Below are 21931 nucleotides of genomic sequence, written 5' to 3'. Positions count from 1 at the left end.
CAACTCTATGCATGTTTCCTTTGTTTATTTTTGGCTCTGGTTCTTTTCCTGCTCACTCTTTCTTTTTATGGTGGTTTCACTCCTTTCAGGAGTTTTTCCCCAACTGAGCCCAGGCTGCTATCATGACCCGTGTTGACCCCAAAACTCTCAAGTATTCAGCTTTACTACACATTTGGGTGTTTGGTTTCAGTTCTGTCCCGTTTTGTCAAGGTGCTTTGTGACTTAGCTAACACTTAAAAACCCAAGGCAGGGAGGGAGAGATGGGTGGGGCGGAAAGGGTCTAGATACTGTGCTCACATTTATTTGGAATGGTCTGTTTTTGCTTTGCAGGTACACAAATAAGCTGTTTCTCCCCAAGTTCTTTCTCCTGGCGTCAGGCTGCCTTCGTGGATTCTTACTGTTGGGCTGCCGTTCAGCAGAGGGCTGCCTTGCAGGGCGATTCTGGAATCCTTCCACTGTGGCTTCATAAGGTAACTGGGACATCTTCAGATCTCACCTCTTTGCTTTATAGACGAACTGAGACCCAGAGAGGCTGTGCCAGTTCATGGCCACACAGATGGGTACGGCCAACCGAGGCTGTAACTCCGATCTTATAACCGTAGCACTTTGAACTCAAAAGGAACCTCAGAGATTACTTGGTCCAGCACCGTCATTTAGCAGATGGGGAAACTGAGGCACACTTTGGATTTTAGCGCCATAATGGTAGGCACCTCATGTGTCCACGTTACCTTTTTACCTTTAATGCCCAACAGAGTGTCTGGACTATAGTGGGTTCTCAGTGCATTTTGAATGCCTGAAGGAGCATTGTTACATAGTGGCAGGGCTAGGACTCAAACACAGCTTTGGCCAGCTCCTTTTCCACCACACACAGGGTCTCTTGGGAAAAGTAAGGACCAACATAGAGTTCATTTGCGTCTAGCCAGTGTGTTGCTGGAGCATCGAGAAGCCCAGCAATGACTCCTTCTGAGGGTGTTGGTTGTAGCACAGCTTTCGGAATGGATTCCTTTGCTTTCTGATGGGTCCAGATACGATAAGGAAGAAACTACCCAGGAGACACCAGTGTCCTACAGGGAAGAGGTAGAGGTCAAGAGCTCTGTGGTTGGGGGAGTGGTGGAGGTGAGGGGTGCAAATAGGCTGGGCAGTGCAGAACTTGGGCCCGAGTTGGCAAGTTTGCGTAGGAGCACGTTCTCTGCATAATGAAGTGGCTCCATCAGGTTCCCTCTGTGCTTATGAAAGTAGCACTTTGTTGCAGCCGGTCATTATTTTCAACCACTGACTCTTTTGTTCATCATGAAAACAGAACGTTTGTGTATCTTCTGGTATACTCCTCCACTGAGGAAAACGTGTATTTCAGCTTCTGAAAAGCCTAAGGTTAAAGTTGGTTTGATTCTCTCCTGCCTTGGCCTGTGGCTGAACACAATCAGCATCCTTCTTTTTTAAAAGAACAATTTAAGTCCTTTGCCATGAGTCAGGCCTCTCCCCCTCATGTTTATTCATTATGTGCCATTAGGCACAGTGACGCCCTACAGTACTTCCTTTCTTCTTTTGGGTTGGACTCTTCTCTTTGACATTCAGCCTTAGCAGTAGTTGGGTCCTCATCAACTTTGTATGGCTTAGTAGCCAGGGCAGCAAATAATAAGGATTTTCAGTATGGATGGGCACAGTTTGAAAAATTGAACAGCTTTGTTTGCAAATGTAAATCCACGCTGTTGTACTAAAGTCCATTTGTTGTAATGCTCTCGTGAGAATGGAGAGCTGTAATAAGTCACCGGGCTGGGCATTGATGGTTCCACAGAAGAAGAATGTATAGTCTGGGCTTGTCCTTACGTTAGAGAGGTTGGAGGTTGCGAAACCTTTAGAGCAGAAAAGAATTCAACGATTTTGATCCAGATGCATTTTATACAGAAGGATAAGGGCACCCTGAGAAGGGAAGCCCAGGAGCCACAGGCTGGCGATGGGACTAGAGTCAGGTCCTTGGGCTCCCATTGTCCCTGCAGGGGAGGAGGGAAAATCTCGTAGAGCAGTGTAAGCAGGCAAGCCTTAGGTGTTGGGTGTGAGATGCCCAAGATCGGAGGGGTGCTCCAACATTGAGAGGTGTTGGCAGAGGAGACAGAGAGCTGGGGGTTGTGGGGAAAATGAGAAGGGTATGCTGCACAAATGAAAGACCGGATATCCTGTAAAGAAGGCCTGTGTCACTATAACCACCTGCGTCAAATGCTGCCCCGAGGGACGGGGACTTAGGTGAATTCTTCACTTGGCTGGTGTCATGGGTTCAATTGTGTCCCTGGAAAGACATGTTGAAACCCTACCTCCTTGTTCCCTAGAATGTGACTTTATTTGGAAATAGCGTTGTTGCAGATGTAATTGGTTAAGATGAGGTCACACTGGAGTAAGGTGGGCCCCTAATCCCATGCAACTGGTGTCCTTATAAGAAGAGGGAACTTTGGACACAGACACAGAAGACGATGTGAAAACACTGGGAGGAGACGGCTGTGTGATGACAGAGGGCTACACTGGAGTTATGCTGCCATGAGCCAAGAATGTGTGGGGCTACCAGAAACTGGAAGAGGCAAGGAAGGGTCCTCTTCTAGAGACTTTGAAAGGAGCATAGACCTGCCAATACCTTGATTTCGGACTTCTAGACTTCAGAATCTTACGTTCTGTTGTTTTAAGCCCCCTAACTGTGGGACTTGGTTACAGCAGACCTGGAAAACCAGTGCAGTGGTTAGAGAGAATCAGGAGTCCGGCCTAATGGGAGGATTTGAATGTTACTGTGGCTTTCCTAGCCAAGCCAGATTCTGTAATCACAGCTGCTTTATTTTCACATTGGTCTCTTTTTCAGGTTTTTAAAAAAAATTGTGATAAAATATACACAACATAAAATTTACCTTTTTAGGGGTGACCGGTTGGCTCAGTTGGTTAGAGCACGGTGCTCTGAACAACAAGGTTACCGGTTCGATCCCCACATGGGCCACTGTGAGCTGCGCCCTCCACAACTAGATTGAAACAACTACTTGACTGGAGCTGATGGGTCCTGGAAAAACACACTTAAAAGAAATAAAAGTTTTTAAAAAAAATTTACCTTTTTAATCATTTTTAGGTGTGCAGTTCAGTGGCATTAAGTACATTCACATTGTTGTACAACCATCACCACCATCCATCTGAACTTTTTCATCTTCCCAAACTGAAGTTCTGTACTTATTAAATGCTAACTATTTTCTCCTTCCCCCCCAGCCCCTGACAACCACCGTGCTGCTTTCTGTCTCTGGATTTGCCTACTCTAGGAACCTTATATAACTGGAATCAAATAATATTTGTCCTTTGGTATCTGGCTCATTTCACTTAATGTTTTCAAATTTCACAAAATGTTTTCAAATTTCAATCATGTTATATAGCATGTATCAGGATTCCGTTCCTTCTTAAGGCCGAATAATATTTCATTCTATGTATATGCCACATTTTGTTTCTCCCTTCATCCATCAGAGGACACTTGGGCTGCTTCCACCTCTTGGCCGTTGTGAATAATCCTGCCATGAGCATAGCTGTACAGATATCTGTTCAAGTCCCTACTTTCAGTTCTTTTGAGTAGATACCCAGATGTGGGCTTACTGATTTCAGATAGTTTTCACGTGTGAAAAGGTGCAGGTTTAATTTGTCTGGCTTCAGAAGTCTGCATTCTAACCTGTGGGTGAATCTTATCAATTGGTGAACTTCACCTTGACATAAGGAGGGTCTTTCCAGAAGAGCTGTCCAGCAGGGGAGCCCACTGTTGACTGAGGTGGTCCTTAGTTCAGGGTGGACATGAACATGTGTGTCCTCATCCCATATCTTCATTCTTTCCCCTTGCTGCACTTCTTTCATGTAAAATCCCAGCTCCTCAGATGTTCTTGACACCTGGCTACATTATCCCCACCCCTCAGTCATTCAAGACTTTGGTACGACTTTTCTATCGCAAGGTAATTTCTGTGTCTTCCCAGATGACACATATGACTCACCATTCTCTGTCTTATCTCCATGGACTTTCACCTCCTTTCCACTTGTCATCCACTCTAATGGCCACCTCGCTCAGAGTTTGTCATTACCTGGAACTAAATTAGGGCTTCTCACTCCCTACCACCACCTCCTGCCTCTAACGCCCTCTCCCACCACTTTCAGAGAAAATGGAAGCTCTGACATGGAAACATCCTCAGCTTCCTGCCATTAGACCTACCAGATGTCCCCATGGCAACACCAGCCTTTTTCTTCCCTTTTGATAAATGGAAGAGGCCCCCTCTCCTGACCAAATGCTGGACTGTTTTGTGTCCCTCTTGTGGCCTAGGTACCCCCTCAGTCCTTGTTTGAAGGAACACCTCACCCCCCAGTTTTCTCCTCTGCATTTTCCACCCTTCTCTTTTCTGCGTGCTCTCTTCCCATTAACATTCTAGCACATCTGTCTCCACCAAACCGATCTTGCCCATCACCAGTGACCTCCCTGTTGCTAAATTAATTCTCACTCGCCAGGGCTACTTGTCTTCGCTCTGACATCCAGTTCTGCAGATGCTGCCTTGACTTCTGGGGCAGAATATCCCTGGCAGACTCGTTCTCTTTTGTCCATCCCTGAGAAGTTGGGCTTCCCTTGGGGCCCTGTCCTAGGTCACTTCCTTTTCTCGTGCTTCACCCTCTCCCTGGATCATCTCATCTCCCCTTTTATCCAGCTTCCTCCCAGATGCCATCAATGCCCAGGTCTTTATCTCGAACCCAGCCTTCTCTCCTGAGCTCCAGATCCACACAGCTGTGTCCTAAACTTGAACAGTTGGAGGCCATACATGTGCCTCCAACACAACTCGTTCAAAGCTGAACTCACTTTCCCTACCTGTCCCCGCTGTGACCGCTAGTTCAGTTAATGACACACCATCCATCAGCCAGAAATCGGAGAGCCATTTTGACTCTCCTTCCCTCCATATCCTGTCAGTCACTGAGTTCCGTCAGTCCTTCTTTCTTAAAAGTTCTTAAATCCTTCACCCCTCTAGGGCAGTCATCTGTCAGGTCTGTCACTTTGCTGCATTCGTTCCTTCTCTCCTTTTACCCATTTCTACATAATCACAGGTGACCCTTTTGGCCTGTCTGACTATCATTTCCCTAAACGAAACCCTTCAAATACCTGTGAAACATCTCTACTTCTTTTAAAAAGCAAACCATTTTGGCTACCAAGGTTCACTTTCTCTCTGGCCCCTGTGAACCACTCCAGCCTCCCTTCTAGACCCATCCTTACCACCCCGTGTACCCCAGGGACCCTGACTTCCCTTAGTTGTCATGTTTCTTGGCTGTCTCAAATAAACTTTGCTTGGAAGAGTCTTCCCCTGGCAATCTTCCCTCCCTCTCGAAATTGGCTAACTCCTATTGTATTATTACGGTCTCAGCTTAAATGTTATTTCCACCTACAAGCTTCCTCTGATCCTCTAGACCTAGTACTGTTGCCAGTTTAAATTGCTTCAAGAGCCGGATAGGTCAATGTGAAGTTTCCAGGAATAAGGCCGTAGGGCCACTGTGTGGACAGCAGACCACATACCCTGCATAAGACATTCAGATTCTAAAAATGGGGGGGCTAGCCAAGCAGAGCGCCTGGTGCGCCCCACTCTGGTCTATGTTGCTTGGTTGTGCCTTCCCAGAGTAGCTACTCTTTTCCTGGAATTAACCTGGGATACGGTAATTACTTGCCTTAGTGCTACTTAATTGGTTCTTTATTTCTAGGGCTAAGTTCCATGCAGGCAGAGACCATGCCCGTGTCTTGTTCATCAGTGTAGCCCTGGGAGAGTGCACGGCTCATAGTGGGTGCGCAAAACACATACAAGGTCTGACAATTAAGTTCGCGAACTCATCCTAGAGAAAGTGCTACACACCTCATTGCTGAATATCACTATGGTCACCTTCAAAGCACTCCCCTTGGGAAGCTATGCACCGACTTCAGCGCCTAGTTCACCCTTCAAAGCAATTTTGGAACTCTTTTTCTGAAATGGCCATCAGAGCTGTTGTCATATTACCTTTGATGTCCTGAATGTCATCAAAATGTCTTCCTTTCAATATTTCCTTTATCTTCAGGTAGACAGAAGTCACTGGGGGCCAGATCAGATGGGTAAGGAGGGTGTTCCAATACAGTGATTTGTTTACTGGCTAAAAACTCCCTCACAGACAGTGCCGTGTGAGCTGGTGCGTTGTCATGATGCAAGAGCCATGAATAGTTGGCAAAAAGTTCAAGTCGTTTTCGTCTAACTTTTCCACCCAGCCTTTTCAGCACTTCCAAATAATAGTAACATGGAAGGGATGAGAGACATGAGGTGGCTTGTACGTCCCGCTCAGAATCAGACTTATCTCTAGGAGCATTCTGACTAGCGCTCAGGCTGAGGGCATCAGAGGCACAGGGTTTGTGTGGACACTTCTCACTTCAGTTCTGATGCTAGAGTTTAAACCAGGAGACCCAAATCTCACCCTCCCAAAACAGTTACTCAGTGCAATGTTTAAGTGTGTTTATCATCAGCGTAGAGTTTATGGCAGTGGTATAATTAATGCTGTCATGTCTCCTCACCTACTTTCATTTCTCCTTCCTCTTCGTTTTCCCTTTCTCTCCCATTCCATTTATTTTTCTGGTGGCTTCGAGTATACCTGAGTCTTTGGTGGAAATGTGGGTGCACTCAAGGAGACCGGCAGGTGGCGCTCTAGGACTTTTTGATAACGCCTTTTTGGGGTGTTCTGTTCTTTGTTCAAATCTTTCTGAAACAGAAAAGCAGGTTTTTGACTGAAAAACAGAAACAAAAAAACAACAAGGATGAGAAAATAAAATTAACAGGGTTGTCAAATCTGTCTCGTAAGCAGATATACAGAAACTGAGTTGGAGAGGTCCTCTGAGGCTGCCAGCCCAGAGATTTTCAAACCTTAGCATTATCTGTATGAAAATACAGGATCCCGAGCCCCATCCAGACCACTGGGTAGGAATCTGTGATGTTAAGGCCAAGAATATGGTTTTTATCTGCTTCTCAGGAGATTCTGATCTGATTGGCCCAGCTTGGGTTCCAGTGTAGCTACCACACATCTAGACCAGTGTTTCCCAAACTCTGTGCATACAAATCACTTAAAAGATCTTGTTGAACTATAGACGTAGATTCAGTAGGTCTGATGAGGACTGCATTCTGCATTTCTAACAAGCTCCCAGGTGATACTGAAGTTGCTGATCTGGGACCACTCTTTGAAAAGTCAGAATCCAGAGCAGAGGTTGGCAAGCTCTGACATACATGCTCCAGCCATGTCCAGCCAATCACCTGTTTCTGCAAATAGTTTTATTGGAACACAGCCATGCCCGTTCATTTACATACTGCCTGTGTCTGCTTTCACACTATGGGAGAGCTGAATAGTTGTGACAGAGGCCATATGGCTCACAGACATTTAGTGTCTGGCCCTTTGCAGGAAAACGTTTGCCCACCCCGATCTAGAGTTTTAAAGCCCTCCCACACAATCCATCGAAAGGAAACTCCCTGCCTCACAGGACGCTTTATTCCTTTTTCATAAAGATCTTTAGAAAAGCTTTTCCTTGCTTCCTTGTAATTTGGTTCTAGTTCTGTTCTAGTTCTGTTGAGACTTCTGGAAAGTCTTTTGCTTCTTTCACATACGAATGCTCTGCTTCCATCTCCTCCAGCTCTTTCCTCATGTTAGGTCCCTCCTAGAATGTTACCCAGTACAAAGCCTGCTACTGGGTGTCTTTGCTTGAGCACAGAAGAGAATGCATACCACCTTCTTCTCTGTCCTCTGTCAGCTGCTCATGGAATGCACTAGCGTTTCTGGGGAAGCCCTCATTCTTGACTTCCATATTTGGAATTATGTTTAAGTGGGTTACTGTCTGGACAACATGGCGCCAAGATCAAGCATCTTGTGTACATCTTTTTGTTTTGATTCCCCAGTGCAATTTGGTCTTGGTTTACCTGCTTCCTGCTCTCTGACCATTCCTTCCTGTCTCTTCAAGATTCTCTTTTTGCCCGACCCTTAAATGTTAGGGGCTTGCATCCCTACCTGGTCTCTTGCCTCCTCCTTCTACACATTCTTGGGTGATCTCAGCCATGCTCTTGGCTTCAACCATCTAGATGCTATAAAATCCTAAATCGGAAAGCCAGCCATATTTTCTTTCTTTCTTTTCAGGTATCTACTGCATATCTCCACCAGAATGTGCTTGACTATAGGTATTACTTATCTTCGTAGGTCTGCTTTCCACCTCACTCCCCTCTGCTGTGATCTGTTCCTCCTTGTTTCTTTATTTCTATTAATGTGACCGCCACCCACACCCTTGCCTAAGCTAAAAACCCAGCATTAGCCCCAGTTCTTCCTGTTTTCCATCCCTCACTTCCAAGTGGGCACTGAAATGTATGTTTCCCCCTCTATGTAGCTCTCACATCTGTCTTCCCCTCTCCCCACTGCTGCTGCCTTGTTCGATGCTTATTACTTCTCACCTCTTTGCTGCAGTAACTTCCTGCCTTGTCACTCTCATCTCCAGAGTGTTTCCTTCTCTGCTACAGTAGTCTTTCTAAAATCAGTTTTCGTCATGCCCTCCATTAGTGGCTTCCTGTTGTGTGTTCTGTGGGAATCCAAAAGCTTCATAGTTCGGTCCCTGCTGACTCTTTGTATGAGTTCCCGAGGACTGCTGTAATAAATTACCAGAAACTCGGTAGCTTGAAACAACAGAGATTTCTTCTCATGTAGTCCTGGAGGCGAGAGTTTAGAAGTCAGGGTGTCAGCAGGGTTGGGTCCTCCTTTAGGGCTCAGAGGGAGCATCTGTTGTGCGCCTCTCTTCTAGTTTCCGGTGATTGCCAGCAGTCCTTGGTGCTCCTTGGTTCGTAGATGCATCGTCACTCCACTCTCTGCCTCTGTCTTCACATGGCTTCTCCCCTGTGTGTCTCTGTGTCTTCATATGGCCTTCTTAGAGGGGTACCAATTACTGGAGTAGGGCCCACCCTAATTTAGTATTCCCTCATCTTCACTAATTACATCTGCAAAGACTGTATTTCCAGTGTCACATTCGGAGGTTCCATGATTTTTTTTGGAGGATGCCATTCAACCTAGTACACCTCTCCAGCCCCAGCTCTGACTACTGCTCGGCTCATTCCTTTCCTCTGGTGTCCTGGATGGGTGAGCATTCACTGGGCACACAAGGAGGAAGGATACCCACAGAGGAAAGATGATGTCCGACGGGCTGCAGAGAAGGTGAAATTTGAGCTATATCTTAATACAATGATGCTTTATCTTACGTTTTTTATGTCTTTTTTCTTTTCTTTGTATTTTGCCTCACTGTACTTTAAAACATAGCTCAGATGTTACCTCCTTCACGAAGCCTTCCCTGACCTCCCCAAGGACATTTCTATTTTCTCCATACTTAAAACCTACGTATCTTGCACCCACCACTTGTCTGTTTTGATTGTTTAATTATTAGCTTGTGTTCTCACTTGGCCTCTGTGGTCGAGGGGCAGACTCTTCATCTGTGGGACCAGGCTTCCAGCCCTCTGGCTGGCACCTGGCCAGGTGCCCAGGAGATGTTTTTGAATGAATTTACCCATCTGCACCTATTCCATACGACGTGATCTCATACATTTGAGGGGAGGAGTCCTTCAGTCCTAATTGGACAGCTCTTTGCCGTAGATGAGGTGGAGGGGATTGAACATGGAGGGAGCTCATATCGCATCCCCTCTAACGTTCCTTCCATCGGGAGGTTCTATGATTCTAACTACAGCCCCTCCCAGAAAAAGTACAAATTTTTAAGGCATATAGGCTGAAAATTGTGCAACTGCTTGGTTCCGTGTTGCTTTCAGAAGCTCCATTGTCACTAGAAGAGCTCAGTGCTACCATGAACGTTACGCAGAATAGTACAATCACAGCTTTGAGAGATGCTGAGCACCTCACACCTAATTTGGAGGAGACAGAGCTACGAACAAAGCTGTTCCAGCAGGTACAGTCGTAAAATTCGGCGGTTTCCCCATGTTCCTTATTTGGATAAAAAATTTTAAGGACTATAATTTAATGCTTTTTTGATTCCTATTGCAGCTGAATTGATTTTAATATCGCCTTGTGACAGATTCACTGAAAGTCTCCTTTTTATTTTTGATGGGGTAAAAAGGGGGGTTTAGCTGAGGAGAAAACCAGGAAATGGGGGCATTCAACTACAGTTCTAAAGGGGTGATCAAGGTACAAGGATATTTTTGGAGACAGCAAACACCCAATACGTAATACCTTTAAACATTCATTTTTCTAATTAAAATAAGCTGTGCCTAACTGTTCGTTGGCACTCCTTATTATACCAAGAGGGCGTGTTAGAAAAATTGCCAGGCTGTAAACAGTCACTTTTTAATGCAGAAGAACAGTTTGAGGGAAAATGTTATTATTCAAATAGATTTGAAACAAAAGTGACATAAAGTATTTCACAAGCCCAAGTTAGAAATAATACCTTCTGTGCTTCTCGAAGAAAATGGCCGGCTCCCTTGTTATGGAAGCAGCACAAACTCTGTATCATGCAGTTTCACTTTTATATGAATGGGCACCCTTCAGAGTGGGCAAGGATTGAAGGAACACTGCTTCTCACTGCACCCAACTCGGAATTACGCAACGAAAATTCATCTCATCACAACCTGTTGTGTGTGTGTCATTATGCAGCAGCCCTTTGAAAACTGGGTTAATAATTTTCAGAAACCCCATCACATGTCAGAACCCCTAAGTGAAGCAGCTGTATTGGTGAGAGGGTGTGGGGACAGAGTCCCAGAGAGCAGTTTCCAGGCTCTCGGCCTCACGTGGAAAGGTGCTGCCTTGGGTAGTAGATGGCCATCAGCTGTGACTAGCTGGCCATCAGCTGTAACCAGTTTGCCAATTAGCCACTGATATAACTGCAGTGGTTACGTTGGGTGGTTGGTTGGCTGAGAGGCCGACGGCGGATTGCGGGTCATGTGACTCCTGCTTCCTGTGTCTCCAGCCCAGCCGCTGATGAGAGTATCGTGGTATGACTCCCCTATCCATGGCTCCGTGGGTGTTCCTTTTTGGCCTCACCGTATCCTGCGTTCTTGTGCCGGGAGCTGGAGCTGAGACCCTGCATACAGAGGGCTTTACGAAGTTCAGAGCCATTTGTGTGATTTCTGTCTTTCCTCTGGGGCAGGGATTCCTAACGTAGGATCCATGATGACATCAGGACGCTTGTGAACTGGGATAGGAAATAACATGACAGCTTTATTTTTTATGCACTTCTAACTAAAATTTCACATTAAAATTATATATATATATATATAATATATATATATATATATATATATATATATATATATATATATATATATATATATATATATATATATATATATATATATATATATATATATATATATAATATATATATATGTCGGGGGTGCCAAAAAAATGTATACAAGTGGACACTTTGGTCGGTGTTACTCAAGCAGTAGTTTGCCGTAATCAGAAGTGTCTGGATGCTGATGGTAACCACTTTGAGCACCTCTTGCAATTTCCAAAGTCAAACGTGATTTGTATTCATCTTTTGTTATTGGTATATATTGAGCATTACAATTTTAATACAGTTTTTTTCTTTCTTAAAATGTGTATGCATTTTTTTGGCACTCCCGGTACATGTGTATATATATATAATGTTATGTGTGTATATATACATATATATGTAAGCCACAATTCACAGTGGTATTAGTGTTACTTAGGATTTTGTCACACGCAGAAATCACAGATAACTTTGAATACTGTTTCCTCCTCACTACTTCGAAGTTACTATTATTAGACCATCTGTTAAGAGTCTGTGACATATGTTAATAAAGAATCACATAAAAATTGTTTTTTAATAATAACTATGTATCAATATAATGCATTTCCTATGTGAACCTATAAGAAATATTTTATGCATTTAAAAATATTATTCTCCGTGAAAAACAAGGGAAGACTCAGGAACTGTCACAGAACCAAGGAGACTAGGGAGATAAGACAACTAAGTGTATGAGTATCCTGGACTGGATCTTGGAACAGAAAGAAGACAATAATGGAAACACTGGAAAAGTCTGGAACTTAGTCCATAATAATGTGCCAATGATGGTTTCTTAGTCTTGACAAATGTACCATGGGAATATAAGATGTTAACAGGGAAACCTGGAAGAGGGGTACTCAAGAACATTCTGTAGCCTCTTTGCAGTGTTTCTGAACATCTGAGTTTATAGTGAGAGTCCCGGTGTGGGGTCTGCTTCCTGCTCCCTCAGATGTGTGGGGTGGGGGGTTTGTGTGAACTCAGGGTCATGGTGGCCTCTTCCTGTTATAACTCTGAGGAACTATGGAGAGGGAGCGATCCAAAGGTGGAAATAAGTTTTCCAGAGAAGGGAAATAATTTGCAGTGTATTATGGTGGAAAAGGCACGACTTTAGGCTCTGGACTTCCTCCTCTTTCCCCTGGTAAAACGAAGCTATCAGTAAAGGCGTGGCCAGGGTCAGGGGACTAAGGGTAACATGCCCATTAGGTAGCCCTTTCGTTGGTTTTAGTTGATATGTGTTAGTGCTTATTCCATGCCAGTCACCGTGCTAAGTAAGCATCGTTCATAAATTATCTAATTTAATCTTCGTAACACCTGTATTACGTGACCATTTCATAGATACGGAGACTGAGGGTCAGAGGCTCCATGACCTCCCTGTCCAAGGCCACTAAGCTGAGCTTAAATTCAGATCTTCACTGACTGTAGTTTGTGGTCTTCTGGACTCTCCTCTCCAGGCAAAGCCTTTCCTGACTACCCGACAGACCTGGTAACAGGGCGCTCTCTGCTCTCTCTGATTTCTGAACCCCGTCTCGTTTGTTTTGCACATACATCCACATCCGATGCCCCCCTCGGACACTGTTGCACATGTGGTTGGCTTCTCCCGACTTAGAGTTATCCAACTAGAAAATGAGGGCGTTGGGCTCTCCTCAGGGCTGTCACAGCACGGAGGTCCTTATGCTGTGATTTTTAACTGCTTATTTCAGCTGTTTGATGGGGTGATTACTGACACCAAATATTTTTCTAATGTGTCTTGAGCATTTCTGTGTAATTCTCCCAGATTCCAGAGAGGAAAAAACAAAACTAAACAAGAGCTTTAAACCTGACCTTAAAAGCATAGCAATTAAAAAAAAAAAAAGAAAAGAAAAAAGAACCCAGCAGAAGCCACTGTGACATTTATTTCTTCCTTAATTGGGATTTTGTTGAGGGATTATGCTGAAGGACATGAGAGTAATTTTATTTTATTGTTTCCTTCTGTGATTGGACAGGAGACACCATGTGTCACCATGTACTTGCCACTTATTTCCAATTAAAGTCTATTAAGGATGAGGAGAAAAGTAGTTAGCGGTATCAAATATTACCCGAGCAGATGAATTTAGCCATAAGAAGTCGTTATTAGGTAATGAGCCTGATTTCCATAAGCATTATGGCGTACACATTTGTCTCAAAATGAGAAAACTAGAGTAGTACTTAGCACAGTTAGGTGACATCCATGGCGTGCCTTGGATCCCATGATTTGCTCTCTTGTTTTTCAGTTTTTCCCCTACATCCTGTTACTGGTTGCCATCCTCCTGTACCTGCCGTCCCTGTTCTGGCGTTTTGCAGCCGCTCCACATCTTTGCTCAGATTTGAAGTTCATCATGGAAGAACTTGACAAAGTTTACAACCGCGCAATTAAAGCCGCAAGGAGCGTACATGGCGTACGTGACGCCGACCTGAGAGATGGTGCCTGCCCAGCTCCAGGTGCAAATGAGAACATAGGGCAAAGGTAACTTAGCAGGGTAACCAGCAGGTACCCTGTCAGGTTTTGCACTACACATCCTCTGTCCTTTTCCTGCCCGTCTGGGCTTGCAATTTCCATTGCCAGTAGATGGGGGGTAGGGGGCCGTTGTCTACCTGGCGACACTCGGTGGGAGCCCGGAAGGCCTGCTCTCCCCAAATCTCACCCCTGTCTGTATACCCCAGCACCTGTTCTCACATCAAGAGTCCTTCCCTTGTTGAGTGAAACATCACTGTCTCATGTTCTAAAATGCACTTCTGATAGAGGTAACAGGTTACGGTGCTAGTACGAGTGGGTGAGCTGGGACTTGAACCGGGTCTGTCAGCCCAGCATCCTGAGTCCACACCCACCGAGATGTCTGCCTCCTGCCCCTTGCTTATAGCAAGCATATGTGTTCTAGTTGGGCTGGAAAATTCTTCCTTACTTTATTCTGCACACTTGAGCAGAAAATTGTAGTTTAAAAAAAAAGCAGAATAGGAACTATCAAATTTATTTAACAGACATTCACTAGATACTAGGTATTGTTCTTAGAATTTACAAATATGACTCATTTAACTAACTAGACCTTCTTTAAAATATTAAGGGGAAAAGTGTTTTACTATTCCTTTTCCTTCTCTTATTTTTTTTTAAACCTGATTTTATTCCCTAGTACTCAAATGAAATTATAGGTAGAGAAGTAAGGGAGGGAGGGCATTTGAGATTTTTCAGTGTGATACTGTGGAATGTGTTTTTACATCTTTAATACTTAATGATCTTCATGAGGGTTTAAATTATTTTTGTTTTTCTTTTTAGTTTGTGGGAGATATCTGAAAGCTATTTCAAGTACCCAATTGTGGAGCAGTACTTGAAGACAAAGAAAAACTCTAAAAATTTAATTATCAAATACATCTGCTGCCGGGTGCTAACCCTCAGCATTATACTGTTAGCATGCGTCTACCTGGGCTATTACTTTAGCCTCTCCACCCTCTCGGATGAGTTTGTCTGCAACATCAAGTCGGGGGTCCTGAGAAATGACAGCACCGTCCCCGATCGGATTCAGTGCAAACTCATCGCAGTCGGCGTCTTCCAGCTGCTTAGTTTGATTAACTTCGTGGTTTATGTCCTGCTGATTCCTGTGGTTGTCTACACACTGTTTATTCCATACCGACAGAAGACAGATATTCTCAAAGTGTATGAAATCCTGCCCACTTTTGATGTCCTGCATTTCAAGTCTGAAGGGTCCAACGACTTGAGCCTCTACAATCTTTTCTTGGAGGAGAATATAAGTGAACTCAAGTCATACAGGTGTCTTAAGGTCCTGGAAAATATTAAAAACAGTGGTCAGAGCACGGACCCAATGACTCTCCTGACTAACCTCGGCATGATCAAGATCGATGTTGTTGATGGCAGAAGTCTGAAGCAGTCGGAGATGAAGCGAGAGGAGCAGGGGAACCAGACGGCAGAGCTCAAAGGTAGGGTTAGCTTTCAGGTATTGGCTGAGGGAAACACACAGAGCGCCTTGGCAGCCACCTTTTATGAATGATTGACAGTCTGCCCCGCCTACCATTGGGCATTAAACCATTTTCTTAGTGTCTCAGGTGAAACCATTCAGTAGTGGGAGAGAGAAGGAGAGAATTGGGGCTGCCCCAAATTCCCAAAGCAGGAAAGGGTCTGTACTTGTTCTAGACTATTCTCTTCTCATTCTCCTTCTGGCTCACACTCTGCCTCTTGCTCAACCATTCCTCCTTACTGTCTTTCTTGCTAATTTTGTCTTGGTTTACTGGCTTTTCTCGCTGTACCTTTGATCCCCTTGTCTGTTATTCTGTCTCTTTCAAAAGGACTGAAAGTTTATTGATTTAATTGTTGCCCTGACCTAACTTCCCTGTGCTCTGAAATTTGGCTAAGAAGCAACACCTGATAAGGTAAAGAACACGAAAGCAGATGAAAAGTTGTGGGGACAGAGCCCCAGAAAGTAGTTTACAGGCTCTCGGCCTCACGTGGAGGAGAGTTGTCGGTTGGTTGGCGGAAAGGCTGACGGCAGGTTGCGCATCCGGTGGGCCCAGCCTCCAGTGAGACCATAGTGGTGTGACTCCCCTACCTATGGCTCTGTGGGTGTTCCTTTTTGGCTTCACCATATCCTGCGTTCTTGTATGGGGAGCGGGAGCAGAGACCCCGCAGGCCGCCCCGCATGACAAATGGCGCAGCGAGCAGGGTCTCCCACGACAAAAGTTAATTCATGCAGATGGTCCTGCTGTGTGACTTCTGTCATAAATATTTGTTTTCCATTTTGACAGATTTGAATGTACACAGTGAAGCTAAAGCAAATAATGGAGAGAAGAATGCTCGACAGAGACTTCTGGATTCTTCTTGCTGATGATTTTTTTATTGAACATCAGCTCTGTGACTTCTGTGACACGGGATTCATTTTGGCTTAAGTGCCTCTGTCAGATTTCAGCTGGTTCGCCGTAAATAGTTCTCGGTAGAGATACTGAGCACGTCTTATTGAGTCCCTAATGAAAATGATGGTCAACAAACTGTTGTGGAAAAACGGTTCATGAACCTCCTGCGAGAAGCAATGCAGAGATAAGTAAATCACAGCAAGTATATGTGTGTAAGTCTTTATCAAATGAAAAGTGGAAAGACTGATCAAGTAAGAGTAGTAGCCCTTTTAGTGCCTCAAAGAAACACCTTTCTGCACAGATGGTGCGACGAGACTCAGAGCTACTGGAAAGCGAGGACTTCAGAAGATTTTTAAATTTTATTTTATGAAATAATAATAAACATGTCAGGGTACAGTTTAATATGAGTGACTGTGGGGACAGAGTCCCAGAGAATAGTTTCCAGACTCTCGGCCTCACGTGGAAAGGTGCTGGCTCGGTTATTAGATGGCCATCAGCTGTGACTAGTTGGCCGTCAGTTGTAACCGGTTAGCCGTTGGCCACTAATATAACTACCGTGGCTAGGCTGGCAAGGCGGTTGGCAGAGAAGCAGACGACGGATTGCAGATCGTGTGGCTCCTGCTTTCTATGTCTCCCACCCAGCCGCCAGCAAGGATATAGTGGTATGAACCCCCTATCCATGGCTCTGTTGGTGTTCCTTTTTGGCCTCACCATTTTCTGGGTCCACCCGCCGAGAGTGGGACCAGTGCATTACAGTGACCTGTATGCACTAATGACTGTTGGACAAGAAAAACATTCACTGGCTGTGGCCCCATAGGTGGACCTGCTCTTGCCATTGTCCTAAGTTGGGAGTGAGGCTGGTCCTGGGTTCTTGCACACACTGGTTCTCTTCTTCACACTGCTACTTGTCTACCTTGGCTAACTGAACTCCTGTAACCACTGTTGGTTGCACTCTGCTAGGAAGGGTGCAGGCCCAAGCATGCTCTGACTGAAAACTTATTGAAGCTAGAGTCTAAAGCAAGAATGCTTCAAAAAGAGCCCAGTGGGGAACTCTGAACATACAGAATAGGTTCATTCAGTCACTTTCTAAGGGGCTTTCTTCAGAGCATTCCTCTGTTATCAAAAGCATTTGAAAACAGGATGGTACTTAAATTAACTGTACGCAGAATGCTTAAAGTGAAGAATATTTTGCCTATTACGATCAGAACATATAAATGACATCTGCCATATGGTGCACTTGGAGCCAGAACAACTTAGTAATTTATTTTATTTATATTTAAGCACATCTTTTAAAAATTCATTTTAATTTAGAATCATATGTTAGAATTGGGGCCATTTGGGAGGAATATTCTAGCATTGATGGAGAATTATAGAATAAATGTTACAAATGAGTATGTAATACAACACCTAAGCATTATTTCATAAACATTTAAGGCTGATTCAGAACATATAAAAACGTTTCCCAATTCTGACCATGTAAATACATTGCAACTATGTTTACATTTTATACACAATTCTTTAAAATGACATCTGTGGACCTCTCCGATTTTATTCTTAGAAAGTTAACACATTGCTAAAGTGAGTAATCCTCAGGAACCTCAGAGTTTGCATATGGCTCTTACGGACAGCGGTTGACCTGATCTAATGACTGTTTTGTGAAGAACGAAAGTTGTATAAGCTGCTCTCTGCCTTTCAGAATATTCACAAAAGCAGATTTTACTCGTGCTTCTGTGATGGTGGTGTCTGAGACGGAGAGCTAATAAATATCAAGGATGCAGAGCTTTAAATTATTACATGATATTTATTACTATTAAATTATAGTGGCGATGGTAATAACCTAAATAATCGATTTTGCTACATATTTTTATCACTGCATCTGAGATATTCCATCACAATTCTCTCTACTCATTACTTTTTATAATTTGAAAAGACTTTTGAAATATATTTTTCTATGATATACTTTTTTTGTTTTTCAAAAAGCCTCATCTTCTCTATAAACTGCCCCCAATTTGTATTTCTAAGTGGTAGAAGTAGATCACGTTATTGAGGAGACCAGGGACTCCCTATATCCTGTCACGGGTGATCCTGTCATCACAGTTGTAATTGGAGTCCTTGGCTTCTGTGCATTTCTCCATTTCCACTCTGAGCTCCAACAGGGTTTGTGACATCCCGGATGTCACACTAGTCACTGCTTCATAGGTACGAGTAAGGCAGGTCCCCATCTTTGGAGGAGTTCAGAGTCCAGTAAAAGGCAGCGAAGACAGGCAGATACCAAAAAAAAAGAGTAGCCACAATAAAGGCCCTTCCAGAAAGCTCAAAACAAATTCTCTGTGTTCCTGGGAAACACCATGTTGTTTTTCTCTTTCCCGTAGTTTCTAGTTACAGATTTTCCCAGAGGCTCTTTAGCCACATGACCCCCCAGGTGGAAGCTTGAGCAAAACCATAATGTAGATGGCGATTTTGAACAGTAAGAGCTCCAATTGCCTTTTGTATCTTACCGGGCAGGGAGTGAGGAGGAAAAGCCCGTGGGGCACATGGAGCTGCCCCTGAATCGCTGTCAAGCCAGGAGGAGGCTGCTGTGGCGGTCTGGTCATATATTTTGGCTTGGAAAAAAGTATCATTAGGAAAGTTAACCCTGTGAGTTGCTAGCTTGGAGGACTGCTTCTGAGGAGACAGATTCCTGAGGATGAGGAGTCATTCGTTGTTTTTTAGAAGAGCACAGACTTAAATGAACCCCCTGAGCTCCCCCCGCCCCACCCCCACCCCTGACGCAGTACTGCTTAACTTTATCTCTGGCCTGTGTCTTTCTAGTAAACCACCACGTGGCCTCTAAACCAGACTCACAACACTAGGGTTGCGTCTGGGACTGGGACCCATCTGATTGCAGTGTCCAGCTGCATGTATAATTTTACCAAGGGACAGGTAGAGACCCTGCAATGCAGAGGTCCTTAAACTTTTGGGAGGTTATAAACTCCCTTGCAAATATTTTCTTAAAGCTATGGACCTTCTCTTCAGATGTATACACAACACTAAATACACCGTCAGGGGTTGTCATAGCCCTCACACCCAAGGTTAAGCTGTGCTCTCATGGCTGAAAGCCAAGCTGCACAGCAGAGAATGGAGACTCCTGCTCCTTTTGTGGAAAGCTGCTGCTTCCAACAGTAAGTCTCAGCTGTATGTTTACTTTTGCGTGGAGTGTAAGTAACTTCTGAGTAACTGACTTCATTTTCTAGAGTCGGACTGGAAACATCAGTTAAGAAAGTGAGCGGGCGGTGGTCACCTGAAGTGACCAGGCAGTTGGTATTGACCACTGTTCTTTCTCTGGCCACTGGGCAGGATCTTATTGCAGATCCAAAGCATTGTCCCTGTGTAGCCTCACTGGAATGAGAGAAGGGTGGCATCACACTTGTAAAATGCTTCGTCCTCCTTTGTAGTTGCACTGGGAGAAAGCTACAAACTTCCCAGTTGTATTGGTGGGTCCTGCTGCACGTTCATGTTTCCTTTGTAGAAACGATTCAGAGTTTCGTCTCATATCCAAGAGTGAGCTGAGGTGGGGCAGGAGGGCACTGTGGGCCTTGTTCCTGGGAGAATTAGTTCAGCTCTTAAAAGCAGATCATTGCACACCTTTTTAAATGGGCCCATATTTGGTTTATTTCGCTATTGTCAGTCCAAGGTAAGCAGAAGATCCATGCAGGTGGGAGTTTTTATCTACTACTGTACCTCAAGCTCCTAAAACAATGATTGGCATGTAGTAGGCATTCTTAAATATTTGTTGAATGCATGAACACACTGTTATGATAAATCCTGGTTTCTTGGCAACTGTGATTTGATTTTAAAAAGCAGATGATTCTCCACGGGAGAGGAGAGGGGAGGCTCATTTAGCTTCTTGGTAGAGAGAGGACTATATCTGCAGGTGAATAGGTTTCCACATATAAGTACTGACAGTTCTGAGCTTTATATTGTGGAGTAAGTCGCGACCACTTTCCAAGTTCTATACAAGTTCTATACAAGTTCAATGTTTCCTCACAATGATTAGGGAAATTGATATGTTAAATGTGCTGGTCTCGGTAACATCCCAGAATAACCTCTTGAAAAGGGATGTTGACTGAAAAGTACAATTAACAGTATTTGAGACTTCTTCTGAGGGCGTTGAGATGCAATAGCGCCTCCTTAGCGGTCACTGGCGTTTTGGCCCTACTTTTCACAAGTAAAGTGAAACATTTTTAAAAAGGTTGACAAAGATGATATTGTGTTAGTTATGGAATATATTAGATGTTAACCTGTGTTTGGTTTGTCTTGCCTGCTTTAAATGAAATACATTGTGTTTGGGGTTCTCCTTTTAGCTATAAAAATACTTTGTGACTTACAGAATGTGGTTTGAGCAGTAATTGTTCTTTAGGTTTCTGAAAGTTATGAAAGCTTCTCATGCCTTGAGTGCTTTCCCCTTGCCCACCAGAAGAGGAAAATTCTTGCAGAATTCTACAGTGTTCCCTGCAAAAACCGAAGCCATCAGCTCCTCTGTAACAAGTTGGCTTTCTGAAAGCGTCATAATTACAATTTAATGGTGTTCTTCTGTAAAGTGGTGCGTCTAAGTGTAATTTAAGTTCCTTTTAATGACTAAATGTCTTCAAAACTTTTAAAGAAAAATATGTATGTTCTTTTTGCAGTGTCATTTGGTAAGAATGATTGGTTTTCAGTACACAGAAATCAAAGGATGAGAAAATACCATGGTTTAGAAAATGATCCTTAAAAACAGCTCAAGAACCTTGATAGCTGTGCAGTTTGGTGCTTATCACTATTATATTTCATATTTTCACATAAGTCACTTGTCCAAGATCTGCATTCTGATCATGCCGACTTTGTTTGAAAAGGGATGAAAGGCTGAAAATCAGGGCTATGGTGTCTGTAGCTAAAGGTGAAACGATGTTTTGGGTCTCTACTATTATGTCCTAAATAAAACTGCTCTGAGTAATGAAAAATGTCCTAATATTTCTTGCCTTCTCTTCAGGGAAGATGTAACAGAAGATGAGTCCTGAAATGTCTTGAGGTTCATTCCTCTCTGCTGGATGCATAAAATTCAGTAGGCGCCACGGTACTTAGTAAAATCCAACTGGCAATAACTAAAAGAAGAGGGCCTTGATTAATGGACCCACAGATTCTGGAATTTCTAAAGCAGAAATCACATGCTTTCTGGTTGAGGTTTGTTTGCCTGAACTTGGAGAGAAAGCAATAATGACTACATGCTGCCAAACATAGGTTGGCCTGCCCACCTCTCTCCAGATCAAGTAACACGATTGACTCTTGTGGGTAATAAATCAGAGCCATTAGAAATCTTAGTACAGTGCCTGCCATAGAGAGTACTCCACACATGCAGTTATGATTATCACTGCTCCCCAGCTGTTTCCGAGGACGGCACCCCAGGAACCATGGAAGTTGTATTCATTTTCTGTTGTCCATAACAAATTACCGCTACCTTAGCAACACACATTATCATGCAGTTTCCTGGCTTAGGAGCCTGGACATGGCTGAGCTGGGTCCTCTGCTCAGGGTCTGACAAGGCAGCAGAGTGTGGATGGGCTACATTCTCCTTAGAGGCTCCACTGGGGAAGGAGCTGCTCTCAAGCTCTCTCAGGTTGAAGGCAGAATATATTTTCTTGTGATTGTCTGACTTTCTGCTGAGTGTTGGCTGGAGGATGCCCACAGTTTCTTGCCACGTGGATTTCTCTAACATGACTGCTTATG

At 44.0% G+C, this 21931-nt stretch overlaps 1 protein-coding gene across 1 annotated transcript in view; it reads left to right on the top strand.

Moving 5' to 3' along the window:
• The window catches only part of PANX1 (pannexin 1), a 45147-nt gene extending 23967 nt beyond the window's left edge, over positions 1 to 21180 (top strand). Inside the window, exons 2-5 of the mRNA XM_019737564.3 lie at positions 331 to 470; positions 13567 to 13799; positions 14604 to 15262; positions 16085 to 21180. Of these exons, the coding sequence (XP_019593123.3) occupies positions 331 to 470; positions 13567 to 13799; positions 14604 to 15262; positions 16085 to 16164 (1112 nt within the window). The 3' untranslated portion in view covers positions 16165 to 21180. The remainder of the gene's footprint in view (positions 1 to 330; positions 471 to 13566; positions 13800 to 14603; positions 15263 to 16084) is intronic.
• Positions 21181 to 21931: the final 751 nt, after the last annotated feature.

The sequence above is a fragment of the Rhinolophus sinicus genome, chromosome 14 (genome assembly GCF_057876585.1).
Source record: "Rhinolophus sinicus isolate RSI-liver-muscle chromosome 14, RSI-T2T, whole genome shotgun sequence".
NCBI lineage: Eukaryota > Metazoa > Chordata > Mammalia > Chiroptera > Rhinolophidae > Rhinolophus > Rhinolophus sinicus.
Note: the sequence above shows the minus strand (reverse complement) of the source record. Positions and strands in the feature narration are given on the sequence as shown.